This window comes from Heliangelus exortis, chromosome 25, assembly GCF_036169615.1.
Source record: "Heliangelus exortis chromosome 25, bHelExo1.hap1, whole genome shotgun sequence".
Lineage (NCBI taxonomy): Eukaryota > Metazoa > Chordata > Aves > Apodiformes > Trochilidae > Heliangelus > Heliangelus exortis.
Window position 1 is genome coordinate 3,276,554 of NC_092446.1, and position 23,850 is coordinate 3,300,403.

General features: G+C 55.6%; 2 protein-coding genes across 3 annotated transcripts; one reads left to right on the forward strand and one right to left on the reverse strand.

Annotated features, from left to right (window-relative positions):
• Positions 1–5: 5 nt before the first annotated feature.
• Positions 6–12,139, forward strand: LOC139807479 (basic salivary proline-rich protein 1-like). Its single transcript, XM_071768506.1, has 14 exons — positions 6–78; positions 5,094–5,243; positions 6,944–7,100; positions 7,347–7,439; positions 7,606–7,755; positions 8,732–8,823; positions 9,030–9,157; positions 9,284–9,420; positions 9,515–9,640; positions 9,908–10,012; positions 10,156–10,359; positions 10,483–10,641; positions 11,161–11,268; positions 11,604–12,139. The coding sequence occupies exons 2-14, from the start codon at positions 5,170–5,172 to the stop codon at positions 11,784–11,786; spliced, it is 1,716 nt and encodes a 571-aa protein (XP_071624607.1). The 5' UTR covers positions 6–78; positions 5,094–5,169; the 3' UTR covers positions 11,787–12,139.
• Positions 12,140–12,295: 156 nt separating this feature from the next.
• Positions 12,296–20,866, reverse strand: PRICKLE4 (prickle planar cell polarity protein 4). 2 transcript variants are annotated; one of them, XM_071768508.1, is made up of 8 exons: positions 20,631–20,866; positions 16,236–16,388; positions 15,946–16,047; positions 15,713–15,850; positions 15,417–15,617; positions 14,162–14,348; positions 13,640–13,960; positions 12,296–13,356 (listed from the first exon to the last, which is right to left on the reverse strand). In XM_071768508.1, the coding sequence occupies exons 2-8, from the start codon at positions 16,383–16,385 to the stop codon at positions 12,860–12,862; spliced, it is 1,596 nt and encodes a 531-aa protein (XP_071624609.1). In that variant the 5' UTR covers positions 16,386–16,388; positions 20,631–20,866; the 3' UTR covers positions 12,296–12,859. The 2 variants fall into 2 exon arrangements, with proteins under 2 accessions (XP_071624609.1, XP_071624608.1); XM_071768507.1 differs by lacking the exon at positions 20,631–20,866 and adding an exon at positions 19,232–19,400 and having other exon boundaries at positions 12,727–13,356.
• Positions 20,867–23,850: the final 2,984 nt, after the last annotated feature.

Sequence of the window (23,850 nt, forward strand, 5' to 3'; positions counted from 1 at the left end):
CGGTGGAGGAGGCGGCGGGAAGGTCCGAGAGGGGAGCGGCCCCGGGAGGTGAAAACTGCGGGAAGGGGGAGAAGGGGGGTGAGTGACTGACTGACACCACTGCAGCCCCCAGACCCACCGCCCGCCCATGCGGAAACCTCCCCTTATCACACCTGACCCCCCCTTTGCACCCCCCAACCCTCCCTGTGCACTCCCCGAGCACCCTTTGCACCCCCTGACCCCCCCTTATCACCCCTCACCCCTCCTTTGCACCCCCTGACCCCCGCTTTGCACCCCCCAACCTTCCCTGTGCACTCCCCGAGCCCCCTTTGCGCCCCCCTTATCACCCCCGACCCCCCATTTTGCACCCCCCGACCCCCACCTTATCATCCCTGACCCCCCTTTGCACCCCTCAACCCTCCCTGTGCACTCCCCAAGCCCCCTTTGCACCCCCTAACCCCCCCTTATCAACCCTGACCCCTCCTTTGCACCCCCCGACCCCCCCCTTACCACCCTCCGACCCCCCCTTTGCATCCCCCCGACCCTCCCTGTGCACTCCCCGACCCCCCTTTGCACCCCCTGACCCCTCCCTTATCACCCCCCACCCCTTCCTTGGCACCCCCCGCCCCCCCTTTTGCACCCAACCTCCCCTCTGCACCTCCAAACTGCCCCTTTTGCACCCCCCAACTCCCCTTTGCACCCCCTCAGCCCCCCCTATTCCCCCCCCCGAACCCTCTTTACACCCCGTTACCCCCCCTTCTCTCCCCCAAACCCTCTCTGCACCCCCTGACCCCCTCTTTACACCCCCCCACCCTCCCCTTTGCACCCCCAGGGCTGGGGGGACCCATGGGCAGGACAGGGGGGGGGTGGCAGTGCCATTTTTGAAACCTCCCTCCTGTCTCCTCTGTCCCTTATTCCCAAATTCTGCTTTTCCCATGGATCTTTCACTTCCATGGATCTCTCTCCCTTCTCCCTGCCCTCCCTCCTCTCAAACTTCTGCAACATTTCGAGGGGAAACCAACCCAAAAAAACCCAAAAATTCCCAACCTGGGAGGTGCCCACTTCAGGAGCATCACCCAGCCCTTCACCCAAGCTCAGGGAGGGGCACCCAGCACCTCTCTCAGCACCCTGGAATTCATCTCACTGGCTTTGTGGCTGTCACCCTGCCCCTCCTGGGACACCAGGTGACAACCCTGGGGGGCACTGGGAGAGGGGGGGGCAGCTGGACCCCAGCTCTTGGGGCTGGAAACACAAAAAACAAACAAACAAAAAAAAAGGAGCTGGTGGGACTGGGAGCTGCTGGAGTTAGAGCAGCCAGAGCAGAGCTTCAGAACCTCAGAATCAGGAGATATTTGGGGTTGGAAGGGACTTCTCAAGGTCACCCAAACTGCAGACACAGCCTCACCTGGGTCAGGTTGTTCCTCCTCAAGCCTCACCTTGAAAATCTCCAGATATTCCCCAGAAAATCTCCAGGGCTGAGGCCTCAACCCCCTCCCTGGGCACCCTGGGCCATTGGAATCACAGAATCCTAGAACTGGCTGGGTTGGAAGGGACCTCAGAGCTCCTCAAGTCCAACCCTTGCTCCACTCCCCCCGTGGTTCCCAGCCCATGGCACTGAGTGCCACATCCAGGCTCTTTGGAAATATCTCCAGGGATGGGGAATCCACCCCTTCCCTGGGCAGCCCATTCCAATGCCTGAGCACCCTCTCTGCAAAGAATTCTTTCCTAATATCCAACCCAAACCTCCCCTGGCAGAGCTTCAGCTCTGCCAGGGGAGGTTTGGGTTGGATATTAGGAAAAAATTCTTTAGTCCATGCCCTCTTGTCCCACGGATATCTGCCCAACCCCCCCTGGCTCCAACCTCCTTTCAGGGAGTTGGAGAGAGTGATGAGGTCTCCCCTGAGCCTCCTCTTCTCCAGCCTCAACACCCCCAGCTCCCTCAGCCCTTCCTCACAGGACTTGTGCTGGATCCCTTCCCAGCCTCCTTGCTCTTCTCTGGACCTGCTCCAGCACCTCAATCTCCTTCCTGAGCTGAGGGGCCCAGAACTGGACACAGGACTCAAGCTGTGGCCTCCCCAGGGCTGAGCACAGGGGCAGAATCCCTTCCCTGGACCTGCTGGCCACGCTGTTCCTGAGCCAGCCCAGGATGCCATTGGCCTTCTTGGCCACCTGGGCACACTGCTGCCTCCTCTTCAGCTTCCTGGCAATCCAGACTCCCAGCTCCCTTTCTGCCACTCTGTGCCCAGCCTGGAGCTCCCCATGGGGTTGTTGTGTTGAACCTCATCCCTTTGGGGATTATTATTGGACTTGATGATCTCTGAGGTCCCTTCCAACCCAGCTAATTCTATGATTCTATGAATCTCCTTCCTGAGCTGAGGGGCCCAGAACTTTTTCCTCACACCCACCCTCAATCTCCTCTCCCTTCAACCTTTGTCCCCATCCTCTCACTCCAGACCCCTTGCCCAGTTTTCCTGGAGCCCCTTCAGGCACCTGGAGGAGCCCTGAGCCTCCTCTTCCCCAGGCTCAGCACCCCCAGCTCCCTCAGCCTCTCACTTGGGAGGTTTTGGGGTGCCCTCTGCAGCCCCCCCTGCTCTGGGAGGGCTTCTTGCCAGGTTCCTGTTCCAGGAGCAGTGGGTGCAGGGCTGGGGGTGCAGTCAGAGCTTCAGATGAAGATTTCAGCTCTCTCTCTGTTTTCCTCCCAGGATTTCTGGCAGAGTTTTCCTGTCCCTCCTCTTCCTATCCCACCTCCTGCTGCTCCTTGGGGACCCCCAGGTCACCCCCCCCAGGCTCTGATGTGCCCCTTGGCTTTTTTTTTTTTGTTTTGGTTTGGTTTGGGTTTTTTTGTTTGGTTTTTTTGGGGGTTTTTTTTTTGTTATTTTGTGGGTTTTTTTATTTTTGGGGGGGTTTTTTGGTTTTGGTTTTTGGTTTTTTTGGTTTTTTTTTTTTTTTTTTTTGGTGTTTTTTTTGTGGTTTTTTTGTTTTGGTTTGGTTTTGTTTTTTGTTTTTTTTTTCCAATCCCAAAGAGCTCCTGGATCCACCCAGCTGGCTAATTAATTAACTAATTAATAATTTGGCCACTACAATTAACCACCCAGCTGGCTGCAGGGGCCAGAAGCCTCCAGCTCCCCCCCAGTGGCACCTTTGAAGGATTTTTTCCTCCAGATTTGGGGCTTTCCCTTTTATCTCTTCCTTTGCTCTCCCTCCTCTCCCTTATCTCCTCTCACATTCCTGCAAAATTCCATGTTCCTGCAGGAGAGAATGTGCTGGGCCTTGGATAATCAGCTCCAAGCTCACACTGACCTCCAGATAAACCCTGGAATCTTGGATTTTCTTATCAAGAATCCTGCTGGGGTTTTATTTTATAATCATCTCTCTGTTTGTTTGGAGTGGCCAAGGATTTTCTGCAGCTGGCCTTTAAGAAAAAAAAAAAAGGAAAAAAAACCCAAAACCCACCTTTTTAGGCTGATAAAATGTCCAGAGAAGATATTTTAGGGAAGCTCTTTAAGCTGATGCAGATATTTTAGGGAACCCAGTGATGTCCTGGGCCCTGTTCTTGGTTCCTCAGGGGGGAGGTAACTAAAAAAAAAAAAAAATAATAATTTTTAAATCCCTCTGACTTGCTGAAATTTGGTATTTTGGAACCTGGGAGCCTCTTCCACCCAACTTCAGAGACCTCACCCGAGAGTGGACACACTGGGAGGGTTCCCAGTGGGGCAACTGGGAGGAAACTGGGATGGGGGGGATTTTCTGGATCCTCCCTGCAGCTGGGGCTCCCCAGGATGGTTCTGAAGTGGGAATTGGTGCTGGAGCTTCCTGAGTCCCAGCTGTTGGGTTTGGGGAGCATTTTAGTTCTCTCCTCCTTCCCTTTCAGTGGAAAAAACCCCAGAAAACCCAAATTAACACCTCTGGGGGGTTTCCTGTGTGCTTTGTGCTGACTCTGCCCCTCTGGCAAAGCAGCAGAGGTTGGGAATCAGCTCCTTATCAGAATTCCCAGCCCCTGTCAGGATGCAGATGGTCAGAAAAGTCAGGATAAGGATGGGTCTCATCCTGGAAACTGCAGCTGCACATCTGGAGGGTGCTGAGGAGTGGAAGTGGTGCAGAAGAAGTGGAAAAGAGGTTGAGAAGAGCTGCAAGAGACAGATTTTGCCACCCTGAGAATGTGCTGGTGCTGTGATGCAACTTAACTCCCCTTAGCATTATTATTTTTTATATTTTATTGCATTATATTTATTTTATTATTATTTATTTATGTTATTTAGTATATTTATTTTATTACTATTTTACTATTTTATTATAATTTATTTTATTTATTATATTTATTTTATTATTTTACTATTTTATTATAATTTATTTATTTTATTTATTATACTTATTTTATTATTATTTTACTATTTTATTATAATTTATTTATTTATTATATTTATTTTATTATTATTTTACTATTTTATTATAATTTATTTTATTTATTGTATTTATTTTATTATCATTTTACTATTTTATTATAATTTATTTATTTTATTTATATTTATTTTATCATTTTACTATTTTATTATAATTTATTTATTTTATTTATATTTATTTTATTATTTTACTATTTTATTATAATTTATTTATTATATTTATTTTATTATTTTACTATTTTATTATAATTTATTTTATTTATTGTATTTATTTTATTATTATTTTACTACTTTATTATATATTTAATATATTTTATTATTTATATATTCTAAAATATATATTTATTTCATTATATATTTTATTTTACTAGCTCTTTTACTATTAAATTTATTAAATATTAAAATATTAAATAAAATTAAAATATTAAATGAAATTAAATAACAAATATTAAATATTATTAAAATCACTGTTATTAAATTTATTATTGTTAAATTTATTATCATATTTTATATTTAATTATGCATATTTTATTATTTAAATTTTCTTTTTACCCCCATCTCCCCCATTTCCTTGCTTTCTGACTTGCCCTTTTCCCTTTTCCTAAGCTGCTTCTCCTTTTTTTTTTTTTTTTTTCTGGCTGCTCTGAAAAAAAGTGGGGATCCCTCCCTCCCCTCCTTTCTTTCAAACCTTTTCTTTCTCTGGTTCTCACCCAGGAGCCCTCAGGAGTCCTGATCCCTCCAGGAATGCAGGAGAACAGGGAGGAGGAGAGGCTGTAGGTGCCTGGAGGAGATGTGCTGGAGCTGCAGAAACCACCCTGGAGAGCAGAGCCCCAGCACCCTGCAGCCTCCCCAGCACCAGGAAAAGTGAGTGTGGTGTGCTGTGGTGTGCTGTGTGGTGTGTGGTGTGTGCTGTGGTGTGCTGTGGTGTGTGGTGTGCTGTGGTGTGTGGTGTGCTGTGGTGTGTGGTGTGCTGTGGTGTGTGGTGTGATGTGGTGTGTGGTGTGTGTGATGTGCTGTGGTGTGATGTGATGTGTGGTGTGGTGTGTGGTGTGATGTGGTGTGGTGTGATGTGGTGTGGTGTGCGGTGTGGAGTGGTGTGGTGTGTGGTGTGTGGTGTGTGGTGTGCTGTGGTGTGGTGTGTGGTGTGTGGTGTGGTGTGGTGTGTGGTGTGGTGTGTGGTGTGCTGTGCTGTGGTGTGTGGTGTGGTGTGTGGTGTGGTGTGTGGTGTGTGGTGTGTGGTGTGTGGTGTGTGGTGTGTGGTGTGTGGTGTGTGGTGTGTGGTGTGCTGTGGTGTGGTGTGTGGTGTGTGGTGTGGTGTGGTGTGGTGTGGTGTGGTGTGTGATGTGGTGTGATGTGGTGTGATGTGGTGTGTGGTGTGCTGTGGTGTGCTGTGGTGTGCTGTGGTGTGATGTGGTGTGCTGTGGTGTGATGTGGTGTGTGGTGTGCTGTGGTGTGGTGTGGTGTGGTGTGGTGTGTGGTGTGGTGTGGTGGCCCTGAGCCCTGAGCCCTGTCCTGACAGGGCCACCAAGCTCTCCAGACCCCTCCTCTTCCCCCTTGCACGGGTGCTCTGAGCTCTGGGGGTGCAAGATCCCCCTAATGTGGGTGCTCTGAGCTCTGGGGGTGCAAGATCCCCCTTTAACGTGGGTGCTTTTGATATCAAATCTGCCCCAAAAGGCAAAACAGAAGCTGCTCAGGGACTGAGTTTCAAGTCCACAAGCAGGAGGTGTTTATTAGCAACGCGTTGGGGAACTCTCCAGGTCACATCCCCCGGTTAACAATTAGTGCAGCTCTTTTGTACAAGTCTCAGTGTAGGTCACATCACCTTTACGTGCATGTTCACACATAGGGGGAGTCCTCCATTTTGGGGAGTCGTCTGGTGGGAGTTCTGGTGCCTTCATCAGGGTGGGGGGGGTCGTCTTGTTAGGCTTCCTCGGGTTAAACTTTTGAACTTTTCTTAAACTTCTCCTAATTTGGGTAGTTCCCTGGTATACCTGGCAGGGTCTTAGTGACCTTGGCTCATCCTAAAACTTCTGAGGCTACTGATGCCAAATTTTATGTTATTTTATGGTTTTAGTGTTCTTTTCTGTCAACCTGTCCTGTTCTCTCAGACAATTTATTACCTCCGTATTTTCCTAATGCTGAGCTTTCTTATAGTGCCTTGCATTTTATGTTTTAACTCCTTATTTCTCAAAGACTGCTTCCTTTTGGGTGGCTTCACCTGTCCTGGGGGGTTTCTTGGTCCCACGACTCCCTCTGGACTGGGAAACTGCTTTGCAGTGCCACAAGGGACTGAGCTGCCAGGTAAAAGCTCAGCCTGGGGACAAAAGTGGCCTTTTTTTTCCTTTTGGGAGGGTGCCCCGTGCTAAAAGGATCAGCCAGGTCCTAGTGTCCCCTCCTGGGATGGGAAGCAGGTCCCAGTGTCCCCCAGCTCCCCCATCTCCTCACTGGGGGTGTCTCTGGAGGTGACCCAGAGCTGGGTGGCACCTGGCTGGGAGCTGTCCCCGAGCTGGCAGTGATGTCCTGGGGGGTGGGACCTGCTCACCCTCCCCCTCTTCCCTTCCCAGCTGGGTGCTGACCTCCTCCTCCTTTTTGGGACCTCCTCCTTTTTGGGACCTCCTCCTTTTTGGGACCTCCTCCTCCTTTCTGGGACCAGCTCCAGGACAAGCTCTTGGTTCACCAATGTTCTCCCCGTGGGGCAGCAGGAGGGGTTTCCCCAGGGAGGTAGGTGCCTTCCCAACCCTCCTGCTGCCCCACAGCTGGGTGCAGAGGAGCTTGGTGGGGTGAGTAAGGGTGGGTGCTCCCTGCTCCATCACCCGAGGTGTGGAGGAGCCAGGAGAGCATTGCTGGGGCACAGGGAGAAACTGGGAATCTTTTGGGACCTCAGCTGGGATGGATGGGGTCCTGGCTCAGCATCCAGCTGGGGGAAGGGGCTCATCCTGTTTTTCTGTCCCTGTCCCCTCTCCACAGCCTGGTCCATGGCAAGCTCGACCCCCGTTGCTCCACGCTCCAGAACCCCCCTGGCAGCACCAGCAGAGGAGAGGGAGGGGTGGATGGTGCCTGGTAAGGGGGCAGGGGCTGGGATTGGGGCCAGCAGGGAGGGGAGATGGTGCTGTCAGGGCTCACAACACCTCTGGGGTGGGGAAACCTCCAGGAGCTGCTGGATGGCAGCAGAACCACAACACCCCAGGGAGCTGCTGGCCCTGCTGGGGGGGATTTGCTGTTGCAGCCCAGTCCCTGGGAACCCAGACCCTTCCCTGGCCCTGAAAACTTCTATGGGGAGGAAGAGGAGGAGGAGGAGATGAGATGGGCACCCCATGACTGTCCCCCACCTTGGGATGACCAAGAAGACATCCAAGGACCTGAGGACTGGCACATGGTGAGTGGGGGAGGTGGGTGGGTGGGGGGGTGTGGGGTTGGCAACCTTGTGGCTACCTGCAGGGGGCCATCAGCCTCACCAAGAGCAACTTGGCATTGCAGTCTGGTCCCTCAGAACCCAGAACCTCAGAACCAGACCCCTCCTTGGCTCTGATTTATTCTGTGGGGATGAGGAGGAGGAGACACAGGCACCCCACAACTGTCCCCCACCTTGGGATGATAGGGAAAACATCCAAGGACCTGAGGGCTGCTTTGGAGAGGGCTGGCACCCTGTGAAGGGGGGTGGTGGGCCAGGGGGGCTGGCAGAGACCACCAAGGGCAAGGAGTGGGTGAAGTGTAGCAGCCCTGGTGACAAGGACAGCAGAGAGGGACAGGTTTCTGCTCTGCAGTGGCAGCATCCCCCTAGAATCACAGAATCCTAGAACTGGCTGGGTTGGAAGGGACCTCAGAGCTCATCAAGTCCAACCCTTGCTCCACTCCCCCCGTGGTTCCCAGCCCATGGCACTGAGTGCCACATCCAGGCTCTTTTGAAATATCTCCAGGGATGGAGAATCCACCCCTTCCCTGGGCAGCCCATTCCAATGGCTGAGCACCCTCTCCAGAAAGAAATTCTTTCTAATGTCCAACCTAAACCTCCCCTGGCACAACTTGAGACCTCTTGTGCCCTCTTGTCTTGCTGAGAGTTGCCTGGGAAAAGAGCCCAACCCCCCCCTGGCTCCAACCTCCTTTCAGGGAGTTGGAGAGAGTGATGAGGTCTCCCCTGAGCCTCCTCTTCTCCAGCCTCAACACCCCCAGCTCCCTCAGCCCTTCCTCACAGGACTTGTGCTGGATCCCTTCCCAGCCTCCTTGCTCTTCTCTGGACCTGCTCCAGCACCTCAATCTCCTTCCTGAGCTGAGGGGCCCAGAACTGGACACAGTTCAGTGTCTGGACACCCTGTCTTGCTCTGTGTCTCAACCCCCCCCTTCCTTCCCTGCAGAAACCAATGCTGCCCCACCCTGACTGGGTGGACTGGTGTGAATTCCCCAGGGAGGAGGAGCACCCTCTCCCCCCCCCTCCCAACCTCCCCAGGTGGGTGCCTGTGCTGAGTGGGGGGCACAGGGTGGGTGTTGGGGGGTCAGGTCAGCTCTGGGGTGCTGAGCTCTGCTCCCCAAGGGGTGCTGCAGGCTTGGAGGTGGCTCTGCTCAGGGGGAGGAGGGAATTAGGGTGGGGAGGTTTGCACTAGGGCCCCCTCCCAGCCTAAATCCCCCCCCTCCTGGGGGCTTTTGTCCCTGCAGGGACAGAGGTGGCTTCCAGAAGGGCCCATCCTGGCGCTACCACGGCCCGAGGGGCAGACGCTGGCAGCGCCTCCGCAGCGGCCCCCGGAACGTAATCCTGGTGCCACGGATTCCCTGGCCCTCCAGAGGTTTGTGCCTGACCCTGTACCAGCTGCCTGGGACTTCCAGGGGGCCCAGCAGAACCCTCCTGAAGCAGAACAAGGAGTCATTCCCAGTCATTCCCAGTCGTTCCCAGCGTGTTTCTCCCTTGGCAGGGAATCGGCCGCCCTCCAAGCCCCCTCCTCCCTCCTCTGGGCCCAGCCAGGCAAGGATTAAAGAAGATCCAGAGCACCCTGCTCCTCCCCACCATGCTCCCAAAAATGGTGCACAGAGAAGGAAGACGACAGCTCAGGTTGTGGCTTTTTGTCCCCAGCAGTGACCCGAGTGTGCAGGGGCTGAGCCCCACCTGGTTCCCCCGTGCTCCTAACCAGTGTGGTTTCTCCCAGGACTCGGTGAGGAAGAAGGTCCCAGAGCCCCCCAGAGCAGCTGACACCCCTCAGAAGAGCCCAAACTCTGATTCCAAGGCTGCAACAGAGGCTGCAGAGCCAGAGCAGGGAGCAGGAGCAACACTGGTAGGAGAGCATCCTGCTGCAGGGGTGCTGCATCCCTGGAGGTGCCCATCCTGGGGGTCTCTTGGGCCAGTGTAGCCCCTCCATTCTCTCTCACTCAGCTTTTTCACTCTTCTCTTTTTACCCAGCCTTTTCATTGTCTCTTAGCAAGGCACGGATGGTTTCCTGACTCTTCTCTGGGGCTTCAGAGCCTCCTGGTTTTCTTTTGGGTTTTAGCACCCCGTCTGTCCCATCCTTCAGCTCTTCTCTCACGCCATGGCATGTCCCCAGGTCAAGCCAGGAGCTGGGAAGGAACCTGAGGACACCCAGAGTCCCTCTGCTTCAGAGCCAGCACCCCCAGAGGAGAGCTCTGCCAGGCTGGGGGAGCACCCTGAGGTCTGAGCTGATGAATCTCCTAAAGGCCAGGCCCTGGGGGGTGGGGGGATCATGCAGCCCCCTTTACAAACCTCTTGGGTTTTTTTCCCCTCTCCTGGGCTGCATTGCTGAGCCTCACTGTGGGTTCTGCCATCCCTCTGCAGGTAGAGCCATGCAGCCAAAGTGTCCCCAAGGCTGGGGCAGGTGCTGAGTCCCATCCAGATGTTCCAACAACCACTCCAGAGCCTGCTGAGGGGGGCTGTGTGGTGTCCAGAGGGGTGGCTGTGGAGCTGTGTCTGCCTTCCCAGGGACAGCAGCAGCTGCAGAGTGGAGCTGGAGATGCTGAGGCAGAAGCTGCCCAGCACCAGGTGGGTCCCAGTGCTTGTTGGGCAGCTCCAGGGCTGAGAACCCAGAACCCAGCAGGGGGGTGCTGGGAGCACTGACACCTCCCCAGTTCCAGCCTTCCACCCCAGCCACTTTCTCTCCCACAGCTTCTGGGTGATCTTCAGCTGTCCAAAAAGTCTCAGGTCCCACCAGAAGCTGCTGCAGAGCCCAAGGTGGAGCCCAGCCAGGCTGGTTCTGATGTCTGCACTGCACCAGAGACCTCACTGGGGACCCAGCACCCTCCAGGAGCTGGGGAAAAGGAGCTGGTATGGGGTCAGGGCACCCACCCTTGAGGGGTCCTGCAGGGGGGAGGGCACTGCTGCAGCCCAGGAGCAGCAAAAGGGGATCCCTGGGGCCTCCCAGTTTGCAGGGTTAAGGCTGGGCTTGAAGCTTTTGCTTTGTCCAGAGGCAGAACCCGTGTCAGCCCCAGTGGCAGCCCCAGTGCCACGCTGGTGAACTGGAGAGAGCTGGGAGAAGGGCCAAAAAACTAAACTGGAGGCTTGAGAGCCTACTGGGGCGTGAACAACCTCAGGATCTGAGCTTGGAGGAAGCCAACAGGAGCATTGCAGAGGGGCTTAACTACTGCCTGACCTCCTTAGCAGGGCTTTTGGCAGCTGTGGGGCTGGGGAGCGGTCCAGGGGCAGCTCTAAAGGTTCCAAACCAGCACCCCCACCCATTCCTCTGGCAGTTGGTACTGTCAGCCTCAGTTTGGCTCTATCCTTGCCCAATTCCTTCTCTTTTTCCATGTGCCTGACCCTTTTTTTTTTGTCTTCTCCTCTGCCCAGGCTGTGGGGGGCAGGCCCTGGCTCTGCTCCACACTCCCCACCTCCCTCCCTGCTGGCACCGACCTCCGTTCAGCTGCCATCCTTGCCAGGAAGGAGGAGATTGAGCTGGTGAGTCCTGGCAACCTCTGGATGAGGCACAGGGGGGGGTCTGGAAGAGGCTGCAGGGTTGGGTGGCTCTCCTGAGAACCCTCTGAACCGTGAGGGGGAGAAATGATGCTGGGTGGCAGGGGTTAAATGTGGCATTTTGGGGAGAAAAGCCCTCCTGGTGCTTGCAGGGGAAGGTGCTTGTGGGTGGGAAGGGCTCTAGAGGGGCTGTTGAGGTGGGGAGGGTTCATGGAACAACCTCAGGGGGAAAACCAGCCCAGAGGGTGCTGCTGAGAGCAGACAGGGAGGTTTTGGGGTGGGGGGGATGCCCCGTGCTGACCCTGTGCCATCCCTTGCAGTCGTACCAGCAGTTCAGCCTGACCATAGCTGTGGTGGCTACCATGCTGCTGGCCAAGGAGCCCTCCATGGAGGGGGCCCTGGGCCTGGCCCTGAGGGCCAACCTGCGCCAGGGCAGGATCCATCACCTCCAGGAGCTGGAGGATTTCATCAACAGCTACGACTCAGCCACCCTCAGCCCCTGAGGAGGGGGATACAGCACAAGGGGACACCCCCTCCTTCTACCTATCCAGGCTTGGGGGCCTGTGCTGGTTCCTTGGGGTGCTGGGGGAGGTGCTGAGCCCCCCAGGTAGGGAGGTGTTGGCATGGTCCTCCCAGCTCTCTTGGAGGTAGAAGCAGGGGAGTGCTGAGCTGGAGCCCTGCTGAGAGCTTTGGGTGCAGCTGGGTTTCCTGGAGGGTGGTAGGAGGGAGGAGGGGTGGCTCTGGGGACCTCTCCCTGCCCTGGCTCCTCCTCCCATTCCTGCTTCACAGGGCTGGACCCCGAATCCCCTGGGCTTGTTCTTGGTTGTAAATGTAAAAATAAAGCCAGGTTTTGCAAGCCCTGCTCTCCCTTTGGCCTGCAGAGAGAGGAGGGGAGGGTTCCCCGGTGGACCCCCTCCTGAACCCCCCCATGGGGCACCCCCAGGGCACCTCCTTCAGTGCTGCACTGCTGCTGGGGGGCTGGGGGAGCAATGGGGCAGAGGTGGGGGCTCTGTTCAGGTCTCAGCTGAGCTTTATTGGAGCATCATCTGTGGCAGCAGCAGAGCTGCTCCCCCTTTCCCCTTCCCACCCCTCCCCAGGGTGGCAGAGGGGGCACAGGGTGCTGCCAGGGCTGCTGTGATGCTGGCAGTGATGCTTTTTCTCCAAGGAAGTGTCCCCACCCAGGGAAGGCTCTGTCCCTGGTGGGCAGCACCCCTCCTGTCCCCGTGGGTCCCCTGCAGTGGGGTGATGCAGGCAGCTGCCCTTTTCTCCAGCCCTCACTGCCCTCCCCTGTGTGTGGCTGCTTTCTAGGGCTTCCTGGGGCTGCCACCTTGTTGGAGATGGGAGGCAGAGCCCCTGCCCTGGTGCTCTCTGCTCCTTACCTGCTTTACCTGTTCCTAATTGTGGGAGAGCCCGGCAGGAATTGCAGGCTCTGCTTTGCCAGGGGGTGGTGGGGGGGGAAAGGATCTCCCCCCCCAGCCTTGGGCTGCATCCAAAAGGTTCTTGGGAACGTGCTGGGATGGTGGTTGGGGTTGTCAGGAGGGCAGTGCTGGTTTGAGGACCCCCTCTGTCCCCTCTGCTAGGACACACTGCAGTGCTTGCTGCTGCCCCTCAGCTTCGTCGTCCTCCCCCCGGCCCTCCCCAGGGGTTCCCTGTCCAGGGAATTCATCCCGGGCTTGGGAATGGGCTTCCCAAAGAAGAAACCCTCTTCCTCTGAGTCCGAAGATGAAGAGCAGGTGGGACACCAGGAATCTTCCTCCTCCTCCTCCAGGATGTCCTGGGGATCCATGTCCTCTGGCCGTGGGCTGGGTCGGGGAGGGGTTGGACCCCCTCTGAACTGGGGGTTTGCATGGCCTGGGGGTTTTCGGGGGTCAGGACCCCCCGAAATGGGGTGGCCCAAGGCTCCAGGCTCACTGGGCCCCTCTGTGCTGGGCTGGGGGGTGGAGGGCTGGCCAGCTGGTGGTGGTCCCAGCATCCCTGGGTGTGCAGCATCCCTGCTCTGCTCCTCGGGGGCTGCTCCGTGGTCCTCCAGCCTCCTGAAAGCGGGGTGCAGGGGTGCCTGGTCCTGAAACGCCTCTGAAAGAAGGAAAATAAGGATGGAGGGGGAAGGGGGAGGCTGAGCCTGTCCTGCCACAGCCTCTCCTGCAGCCACGGCTGCCTCGGGGTGCAAGGGGGGGGGTTGTGCCAACCACCCCCATACTGCAGGAGCTGGGGGGTCGGGGGCTCCTCCCCGCTGCTCCAGCCCTGGGTTGGGCTGAATTCCTGCACCCTACCCCGTGAAGTCCCCAGGGGCTGAGCGGAGCTTGGGTTTTGCTCCCGTTCCCCTCCCTACCCCGCACCAAAAGGAAAATTTCCCCACCTGCCCCATCCACCCGCTGCCCGCAGCTCCCGACCCCACTCCCCGCGGGACCCGGCGCGGTCCTGCCCGTGGGGCCAGCCCGGGAGAGGGGCGTGGAGTCAGGGGACGGAGCGGAGGCGAAAGCTGAGTCGGAGGAAGAGGAGGAGGAGGAGGAGGAGGCTGCGTCCCGTCCCAGGCTGCAGATCTCGGAGCAGAAGAGGCGCCCGCGGCGGGAGGTGAGCGGCTGCCCCCCCAGGGGCTTTCGGCAGAGGCTGCAGCAGAAGCAGGAGGCTCGGGCATGCCAGTGAAGCCCTTGGTGGGTGGCCTCCTCGCTGTCAGCACCTGAAGGGCAACCGTGGGTGAAAAGGGAGGTTGCTGCTGCTCCTCATCCCGCTGCCAAAATCCCGTCCTCCGCACCGAGCCGCGGGGCGCTGGCTCCGCAACCCCAACCCACGTCCAGCTTTGCCCGGGCAGGGAAACCTCCAGGGTTGGGAAGGTGAGGACATAGGGGAGTAAAAGGGGTGGGGGTGAGGAGGGCTGTACCGATGGGGTCCCCGCAAGCCTGGCAGGGCTCAGCGAAAAGGCTCTCGAAGCAGCCGCAGCAGCAGGGGCGGCCGCTCCGCATCACGTAGCGCTGCCCGCCCAGGGGAACCTCGCACTCCAGGCAGCAGAAGTGCTCCAAGTGCCAGCGCCGGCCCTCTGCCTCGATGCATTCCTCCATGAAGATCAACTGGAGAGGGAAACAACCCGTCCTCTAAGCACCCACAAGGACCTTTGCTCAAATCCCCCCAAAAAAACCCTTCCTCAAACCCCCCAGATCAAGCCATCCTCCAAGCACCCAGAAGAAACTTTGCTCAAATCCCCCAAAAAAACCCCTTCCTCAAACCCCCGGAGGAACCCATCCTCACAGCCCTGGAAGAACCCATCCTCAACCCCCCAGATGAACCCATCCTCAAAGAGAACCCATCCCAGGAGAACCTTTTCTCTATCCCCCAAAAAGAACCCTTCCTCAACCCCCCAGATCAATCCAACCTCTAAGCATCCAGAAGAACTTTTGCTCAAATCCCTGAAAGAACCCTTCCTCAAACCCCCAGAGGAACCCATGCTCAACCCCCCAGATCAAGCCATCCTCCAAGCACCCAGAAGAACCTCTTCTTAACCCCCTCAAAGAACTCATTCTCAACCCCACCTCTCCCCCCTGAGAAGAACCCATCCTCAAATCCCCAGAAGAACCCATTTTCAACCCCTCAGATCAAGCCATCCTCTAAGCACCCAGAAGAACCTTTGCTCAAATCCCCCAAAAGAACTCAGTCTCGACCCCCCCATCCCCAAATCCCCAGAAGAACCCATTTTCAACCCCTCAGATCAACCCATCTCCAAAGAACCCAGAGGAACCTTTTCTCAACCCCTCCAAAAGAACCCTTCCTCAACCCCCCAGATCAACCCATCCTCTAAGGACCCAGAACCTTTTCTCAACCCCCTCAAAAGAACCCATCTCGACCCCCCCATCCTCAAATCCCCAGAAGAACCCTTTTTCAACCCCTCAGCTCAACCCATCCTCTAAGCACCCAGAACAACCCAGCCTCTCTCTCAGCACCCAGAAGGATCCATCCACTAAGGACCCATCTAGAAAACCATTAACCCAGGGGATGCTTTGCTGTGCCAAGAAGGGAGAGGGGACTTTCTCTGCCAAGGGGCTCTCCAGAAGGCTGAGGAAGGAATCTTTCCTCCATCTGGCTGCCTTTCCTTTCAACAAAATCCAACAGGAGGTAAATCCTCTGCCTTGCCCAGTGCCCACCTGGTCACAGGAGGCACAGCGGGGTCGGAAGAGCTCAGCATGGTGCCGGCCACAGTAGATCCTCCCATCCTGCTGGAAGTAGATGAGATCCACCAAGGGCTGGTGGCAGAAGTGGCAGGAGAAGCAGGATGGGTGCCAGAAATGGTTCCCCAGCCGGGATGCTGAAATCCCCGGGTCCCCTTTGTTCAGCTTCCTGCCGCACTGCAAGGCAGAGGGGACACGGGGGTTGGGGTCGGGCTGGATTTTTGGGGAAGGGATTTGGGGAGTGGGCTGTGGGGGTGGGTCGGGGAGCTCACTTTCTTGCAGGGACAGCCGTGACAGGGACCTGGCACAGGACACGCCAGCCCCTGCCCCAGGGCCTCCCGTCTCCTCCGGGCACTGAAGGCTCGGAGCTGCCTCCTCTCCTCCTCGGCCAGGTCCGGGCAGTATCGCTCCTGCAGGGGACACGGAGGTGAGGGGGTGCCCGGGGGGGTGGGTGCACGAAGCTCAGGGTGGGCAGCACCCAAAAAAAAGTGTAAAGGTGCCTTACATCGCAGTCCTGAGGAGGCAGCTGCTGCAGGAGGGCTCTGGTGCGGAGCCGGGTCCTGTCGGGGGCCGGGATGGGCGAGCGGGTGCTGAAAGACGCCGGGACCTTGGGATGTCACAGGGAGGGGGTGGGGAGAGAGAAACACCGGGAATTTTTTGAGGGGGAGTTTAACTGACGTTGCTAAAACGTGTTTCATCCCGGGGGGCTTGGCTGGGGGGTAGCACCCATGGGTAACATCATCCCCAAGGCTGGAGGAGCAAAGGGAGCCCCGGGAAAGCCGGGGTGCTGCTCACCTCGGGGGGTGGGGGGTCCGCGGGGGGCTCCAGGTACTCTTCCAGGGCACAGCCGGAGTCGCTGTCGGAGGAGGGGGGGGGGAGGCCGGTGGTGGGGCAGCAAGGGGGGGGCTCATCTCTCCGGGGCCATGTGGGGCTCTGCAGGGACATGAGCTGGGGAGAGAGAGAGGGAGACCCTCAGTGGGTCCTCCAGCCCCAGGCCACCTCTCATCCTGCCTGTCTGGAGGGGACTCAGCAGGATGAGCAGCTCCTCATCCCAGGAAAGGTCCAGCTGGGATGGTGCTCAGCACCACCGTGACCTCAAAACCCTTGGCTGAACCACCACAGGAATCCAGGGGCTTTTGGGGTTGCAGCAGGGTTAGGAGCAAACCCACACTGCTGGGCTTTGTCTACCAAACCAGGAGGAGCTGAGGGGATGGGGATGGTTGAAGCTGAGCAGAGAAGACCCTGGGTGTCTCTGCTCAAACTGGAACAAGTTTTGGGCATGGGATCAGCTGTCTTCTCACCCTCAGTGGGAGATTTCCCCCTCTTCTGGCACAGCTAATCCCTGCTCTAGGGGCCTGTCCCTGAGCAGGGCAGTGGGAGGAGATCAAGGTCCAGCTTGATTCAGTGGAAAATAATTTATTCCCTTCAGGCTGCCATTGTTCAGCCCTGAGTGGCTGTTCCTGCCTGGGCAGCCAGCTCACCCAGCTACCACCACCTCTCCTGGCTAATGGTTATGGGATGGAAACCCATCCCATCCCCTCCTCCCCGTGCAGGGCTTTTCACTGCTCGCTTCCTTCCTGCCTTTTCCAAAACAAAGCAGAGAGGGTGATCTGGTGGCTCCTGGGGCTCCCTGGACGCTGGCCCAGAGCCCAACTCCCTCTGTCCCTGCTTCCTGGCTCAGCTTGGGGATTGGGGGTGGGATGCAGGTGGGATGGAGCTGAGCCACTGCTCTGGGGAGCTAAGACAGCCCCAGCACTCCTCTGGTTGTATCCCAGCACCCACCCTGGAGTGATCAGCTCCTCTGGAAGGTGTTTTCTACAGCAAGGGGCTCGGCAGGGGCTCAAGTGGAGGGGTTGAGGGGTGGGAGCACCCAGCCCAGGCACCCAGGTCCTCCTGCATGGCTGGCACCATGAGAACCAGTTCATTTCTCTGTACTGGGGTGGTTTTTCTGTTTGTCCCCCACACCCTGCCCATGCACATCTCCACTGCTCCCCTTGGACACCCCTGGCTCAGCCCCTGCCTCTGCTCCTTGTGCTGCCTCTTTCTAGGCAGCATCTTGGGGTACTGGGATGTTGCACCTCTGGAACTGGGAGCAGGTGGGATCAGCCCAGGAAATCTCAGGTTTCCCTTCCAGGCACCTGGGTCCATGATTAACGCTGCAGATTGGTGATCAGGGGGATAAAACAAAAGGGCTGCTTGCTCCTTTTTGGGGTCTGGCAGCCCTGGGGTTTGCCCAGGGAGACTTTTAGGGCTGGGGGCATCAGGCTTTGAAAGCTGAGCTCAGAGTTGGGACCAGCCCAGGGATGGAATAACCTGACCCTGTTCTCTCCATCTCTTTAGGCAAGAGTTCTGGCCTTGCTGAAGGATTTTCTACCTCTGCTGGGTAGAACCAGCCCTGGCCCTGCAGGAGGATGATGTGTGTGACCCTGGAGATGCTGACTGGGGACCCCAGTGGGCTCAGCAACTGGTCCCAGTTCAGCTCTGCTGCTGCTTCATCTGGGTAACACTTGTCTCTGCTTTTCCTTCTCCACAGGAGCTGAGGGGGGGGTGTGTGTGCAGTCCTGGGCTGTGCTGGCTTTTTATTAAGCCTCCAAACTGCATTTGTTTAATCTGGTGGGGGCTTTGGGGTAATCAGACCCCTCTGTGGACTCAGCACCGAGGTGTCCCCAGCTCCCTGGCAGGAGGGGTGACCTGGGCACCTCATCCCAGGGACACCCCGTGGGGTGATGCTGGAGGAGGGCAGGGCTGCTGGGGTGCTGGGATCCCACGGGGCTGTGCTGGAGAGCCCAGCCCAGCCGGGTTTGATGTGATTACCCCGGCTGGCAGCCGTCTGGGCTGCAGACAAGTCCCTGTAATTAGCCCCAGACGGTGACAGCAGGACACGCCTCCCATGCTAAGGAGCCAGGCAGCCCCAACAGGTCCTGCTCCTCTCCTCCCCGTCCCTGTCCCCCTCTTCCTCGCCCTCCCTCGCTGCCCTCAGGCACTCCGAGCTGCTGCCCTCTAAAAGGGATACAGGGATGCTCCGAGCTTGCCCCTGCCCTCAAAAATTAGGACAGGAGAGCCTGGAAGGGGCTGTGGGAGCAAAGCTCTGCCAGCTCAGCCCTGAGAGGGGGGACAAGTGAGGGACCAGGCTGAGTGTCACTGCCTGGCTTTGCTCTAAAGCTCCTTGAGGGGGGCTGCTCAGCTCCCTGGTGCTCTCCAGAGGATGGGTGAGGTCCCACCATGCTCCCCAGCCCACCCCACAGCCTTTTGGGCTGCAAAGGACCCTCCAGGCTCCATCCAGCCCTGATGCCGGCCCAGTGACCCCCTAGAAACACCCTCCCCCCCCTTCCTGCTTGTTTCCCACAGGAGCAAAGCAGTAGCAGCTCCCTGGGCATAAGAATCTAAGAATTCCTGGGAATATTCATCTTATTTGGCGACTTGGGAGCAGCCCAAATCTCCAGCTGACTGCAGGAGCCGTGTGGGCTCCTGCCAAGGTCACACATTAACCCCCTGCTCCCAGCACAGCCAGGAGCTGAGCTGCAACCCTGCCACAGCTTTGGCTTTTCCAAAATCCCTTCTCCACCTCAGAAGAGCCACGCTCCCCCCCCTACCCACCCCCCCAGTCCCTCCAGCCTGTTTTTCAGAAGCACGAAACTCTCTTCCCCAGCTCCACAACCCTGAGGAAAGGCAACAACTCCCCATCACCAAAAAAAAAAAAAAAACCAAAAAACAAACCAACAAAAAACCGCCCCAGATCCCCTTCCAAGCACCTTGAAAGCGTGTTCAGAGGCAGAGAGCTCTGTACCCACCACCACCCACGGGATAACCTGGCTTTGCTTGAGCTCCTCTCAACACAGCTGCGAGGAAGGGACGTGGAAATAAAGCTGCAGAGCAATACAGATGCATCATCTCTTCTGGGGAAGGAGATAAAGTGAGGGCTGGCAAAGCGAGCTGGAGCAGCTCGTCCTGCAGCACAGCACAAGCAGCCAGGCTGCCCCGGCTGGAGCCTGATGGAGCCCCTGGTGGCTTTTTTTTTGGAGCTGGGGTGGCGGGAGGTGGAGCAACATTTGGGTGCAGCCATCCCTCTGGGCTGGGATGTGGAGGGATGGGGTCAGTGCAGTCCCCCCCTCCCCCTCCCCAAGTGATGGAGGGGTTCAGCGTCCTGCTCTGCCATCTGGCACCGTGTCCTCCGTGTCACTGGGGGGCAGGGCTGTGGGCTGGGTGCTCCCCGCTGTTTTTTGGGGTTTTTTAGGGTGTTTTTAGCCCAAGGGTGGCTTGGAGGGAGCAGTAAGACATTAGCCCACTGTACCTCATTCCTACATCCAGGGTATCAACCCAAACCCACCACCCCACCTCTCCCCTCTGGCCACCTCCTGGCAGTTCCATGTGGCCCAAGGGCCCAGCTGCTTCCAGGAGAAATCTCCATCCCGAGTCCCCAAAGCCCCCAATTCCTGCCAAATCCTGGAGGGAGGAGGGATGGGGGAACCCCAAAAACCCCAAACCCCCCAATTCCTGCCGAATCCTGGGGGGAGGAGGGATGGGGGAACCCCAAAAACCCCAATTCCTTCCGAATCCTGGGGGGAGGAGGAGTGGGGAAGCGCAAAAACCCCAAACCCCCCAATTCCTGCCGAATCCTGGGGGGAGGAGGGATGGGGGAACCCCAAAAACCCCAAACCCCCCAATTCCTGCCGAATCCTGGGGGGAGGGGGGATGGGGGAACCCCAAAAACCCCAAACCCCCCAATTCCTGCCGAATCCTGGAGGGAGGAGGGATGGGGGAACCCCAAAAATCTCAAACCCCCCAATTCCTGCCAAATCCTGGAGGGAGGGGGGATGGGGGAACCCCAAAACCCCCTTGCTGGCCGAGGGCAGCCCTGCCTGTGCACCTGCGAGCTCCAGAGGTGCTGGGATGGCAAATTCCAGCGTGATGGAGCCAACTCTTAAGGGACATTTCCCCCAAAACAACTCTGCCTCCTCTTAAGGGACATTTTCCCCCCCAAAAAAAACCCCCGCGGGGACACCATTCTGCTCTCCCCACCCCCCAATCGAAAAGACCAACCTAAAAAAAACCCCAAACCCAAACACCAACCCCAAACCCTTCCCTTTCCCTTCCTTCTCCCTTTCCAAGTCCCACACGGGGACTCCCCGAACCCCCCAACCCCCCAGCACCTTCTCCCCCAGCTCCAGGAACCTTTCCAGCCTCACCTACCTCCTGCTCTCCCCCCGTTCCCAGGTACCGCGGCTCCGCCGTCCCGGGCTCCGCCGTCCCGCCCCGCTCCGGAGGAGGGGAGGGAATGGAGGCTGAGCAGGGAAAACTTTGCAAAGCGAAAGGAAAACATCCAAGCTCAGGCAGGGGAAACCAAATTTTTTTTTTTTTTTTTTTCCCCTTTTCTCTCTCTTTTTTTTTTTTTTTTTTTTTTTTTTTTTTTTTTTTTTTAAAAAAAAAAAAATCTGCCTGCCCAGGAAACTGAATCTGTGTCACCCGGGGTCCTAATTACAGCCTTTTTAGCCTAAATCTACAGAGCCAGCCAATAGCAGGGAATCCCAGTGGCGGGCAGGGAGGGGAAGAGCAAAGACCGGCGGAGAAAGGGAGGGGACATACACACAACATTAACCCTAAAGGGGAGGAAAGAGCTCCAGATGACATCTGCTTTATTATTTTATTTTTTTTTTTTTTCCCCTCTCATTTTCCGAGCGCCCACACCCTTCCCTCCATCTGCGGCTCAGGTTCAGCCCAGGTTGTCTTTTTGATGACTTTTCTGCTCCTCGGCGGGTTGATTTCTTTCCCTCCCTTAGATCAAGAGCTGAAGCTTCATGAAAGGGAGGGGGGGGAAGTCTCATCCCAGCCCGGTGCGAGGTGGAGAAGCTCCGGCGGGGTTGGCACAAAGGACTTGGCCGGAGGCAGCCGGGGTGGCCCAGTTTTCCCAAGCCCTCAACCCCTGATGAGTCTCCCCAAAGCCTTTGAGACCGGCTCAGGCTGCAGCAAAATGCACCCGGGCGAGAGTCAGGGGAAAACTGATGAGTCCCTGGCGTTTTTGTTGTTTTGTTTTGTTTTTTTTTTTAATTTTTTTTTTAATTTTATTTTTATTTTTGGTTTTTGGTTTTTTTTTCTTTTTCTTTTTCTTTTTCTTTTTTTTTTATTTTTTTAATTTTATTTTTATTTTTGGTTTTTGGTTTTTTTTTTCTTTTTCTTTTTTTTTTAATTTTTTTTTAATTTTATTTTTATTTTTGGTTTTTGGTTTTTTTTCTTTTTCTTTTTCTTTTTTTTTATAATTTTTTTTTAATTTTATTTTTATTTTTGGTTTTTGGTTTTTTTTTCTTTTTCTTTCTTTTTTTTTTTTTTGTTTTGTTTTGTTTTTTTTTTTTTTGTTTTTTTTTGTTTTTTTTGTTTTTTGTTTTTTGTTTTGGTTTTGTTTGGGGGTTTTGTTTTTTTTTTTTTTGGTTTGGTTTGGTTTGGTTTGTTTTTTGTCACCTGCCCCAAGAATTTCCTGATGGGATTTAGGGGGGGTGAGCACAGGCACAGCATCCCCCCACACCCAAAATAAAATAAAATAAACCCCAACACATCTGCGGGGAGCACAGGCACAGCATCCCCCCCCCCCCCCAAGAAAAAAAACAACAAAACACAACTCAACAAAAAACAAACAAACAAAAAAGCCAATAAAAAAACCCAACACATCTTCAGGGAGCACAGCGTCCCCCCTACAAAAATAAAATAAAATAAAATAAAATAAAATAAAATAAAATAAAATAAACCCCAACACATCTGCAGGGAGCACAGGCACAGCATCCCCCCCACAAAAATAATAAAATAAAATAAAATAAAATAAAATAAAATAAAATAAAATAAAATAAACCCCAGCACATCTGCAGGGAGCACAGGCACAGCATCTCCCTTCCCCAAAAAAAACCACAAAACAAAACACCCCAACACATCTGCAGGGAGCATATCCCCCCCACAATAAAAAAATAAAATAAACCCCAACACATCTGCAGGGAGCACAGGCACAGCATCCCCCCCACAAAAATAAAATAAAATAAAATAAAATAAAATAAAATAAAATAAAATAAAATACAATAAAACTCAACACATCTTCAGGGAGCACAGGCACAGCATCCCCCCCACAAAAATAATAAAATAAAATATCAATAAAATTAAAAAAATAAAATAAAATAAAATAAAATAAAATAAAATAAAATAAAATAAAATAAAATAAAATAAAATAAACCCCCACATCCGCAGGGAGTGGAGCAGAACTCTGCCACCACCCGCGTAGGTTGAGCACCTCAATGTCTCGGTTTGGAGCTGCTGGGAGCCCCGGGGGGTGCAGGTGACTCCCGAAGGTTTCCAGGACCAGGCTTGGGACAGGATTTGGGATCTTTAGTGACAGAGGAGGTGGCCGGGTTGGTGGCGGTGCCGGGAGAGGCCCCCCCGTGCTGCAAAACCCCGACCCGGGGAGGGAATTTTGAAGCCAAAAAAGAGGAAGAAAAGGGGCAGGGGCAGGGGAGGCGCCTCCCCAGGTTCTCAGACCCCAGGGACCCTTTAAGGTTTGGGATCTGCCTGGGGGAGGTCAGTGCCCTGCGCTGGGAGCTTGGTCCCGGCAGTTTGATGTTGACCCGGTTCTTGCTCTGGACTTTGGACCGGTGAGGGGGGTGGGTTCGGGTGTGGGGGGGGGTGGGTTCCCCCCTCCCCTCTTTTCCCGCTGCCCCAGAGCCGCAAAAATTTCATCAGCGCAGCGGAAAAATCAGCGGGCAAAGTCCTGGTTTGCAGAGTGCCCCCCCCGGCCCCAAACCCCCCAAAGCCCCTTCATGAATCCCCCTAAAGCATCCTCCCCACTCCAAATCCCCAAATCCCCCTCCACTGCCCCCCCCACCCCCTCCTTCCCCAGATCCCCTCCATAACCAACCCCTAAAGCATCCCCGTACCCCAAACCCCCCAAATCCCCCTCCACTGCCCCCTCACCCCCTCCAGTCACCTCCATCGAACCCTAAAGCAGCCCCCCCAGCACAGACCCCCCCAGCGCCCTTCCACTGACCCCCCTAATGCATCCCTGTACCCCAAACCCCCCAAATCCCCTTCCACTGAACCCCCTAAAGCATTCCCCACCCCAACCCCCCCAAATCCCCCTTCACTGCCCCCCCAGCACCCCCTCCTCCCCCAGACCCCCTCCAGTCACCTCCATCGAACCCCTAAAGCAGCCCCCCCACCACAGACCCCCCCAATGCTCTTCCTCTGACCCCCTGAAGCATCCCCCACCCCAAACCCCCCAAGTCCCCCTCCACCGCCCCCAGCACCCCAATCCTGCCCTAGACCCCCTCCAGTAACCAACCCCCAAAACATCCCCCTGACCCAGGCCCCTCAAATCCCCTTCCACTGACCCCCTGAAGCATCCCGCACCCCAAACCCCCCCAAATCCCCCTCCCCTGTC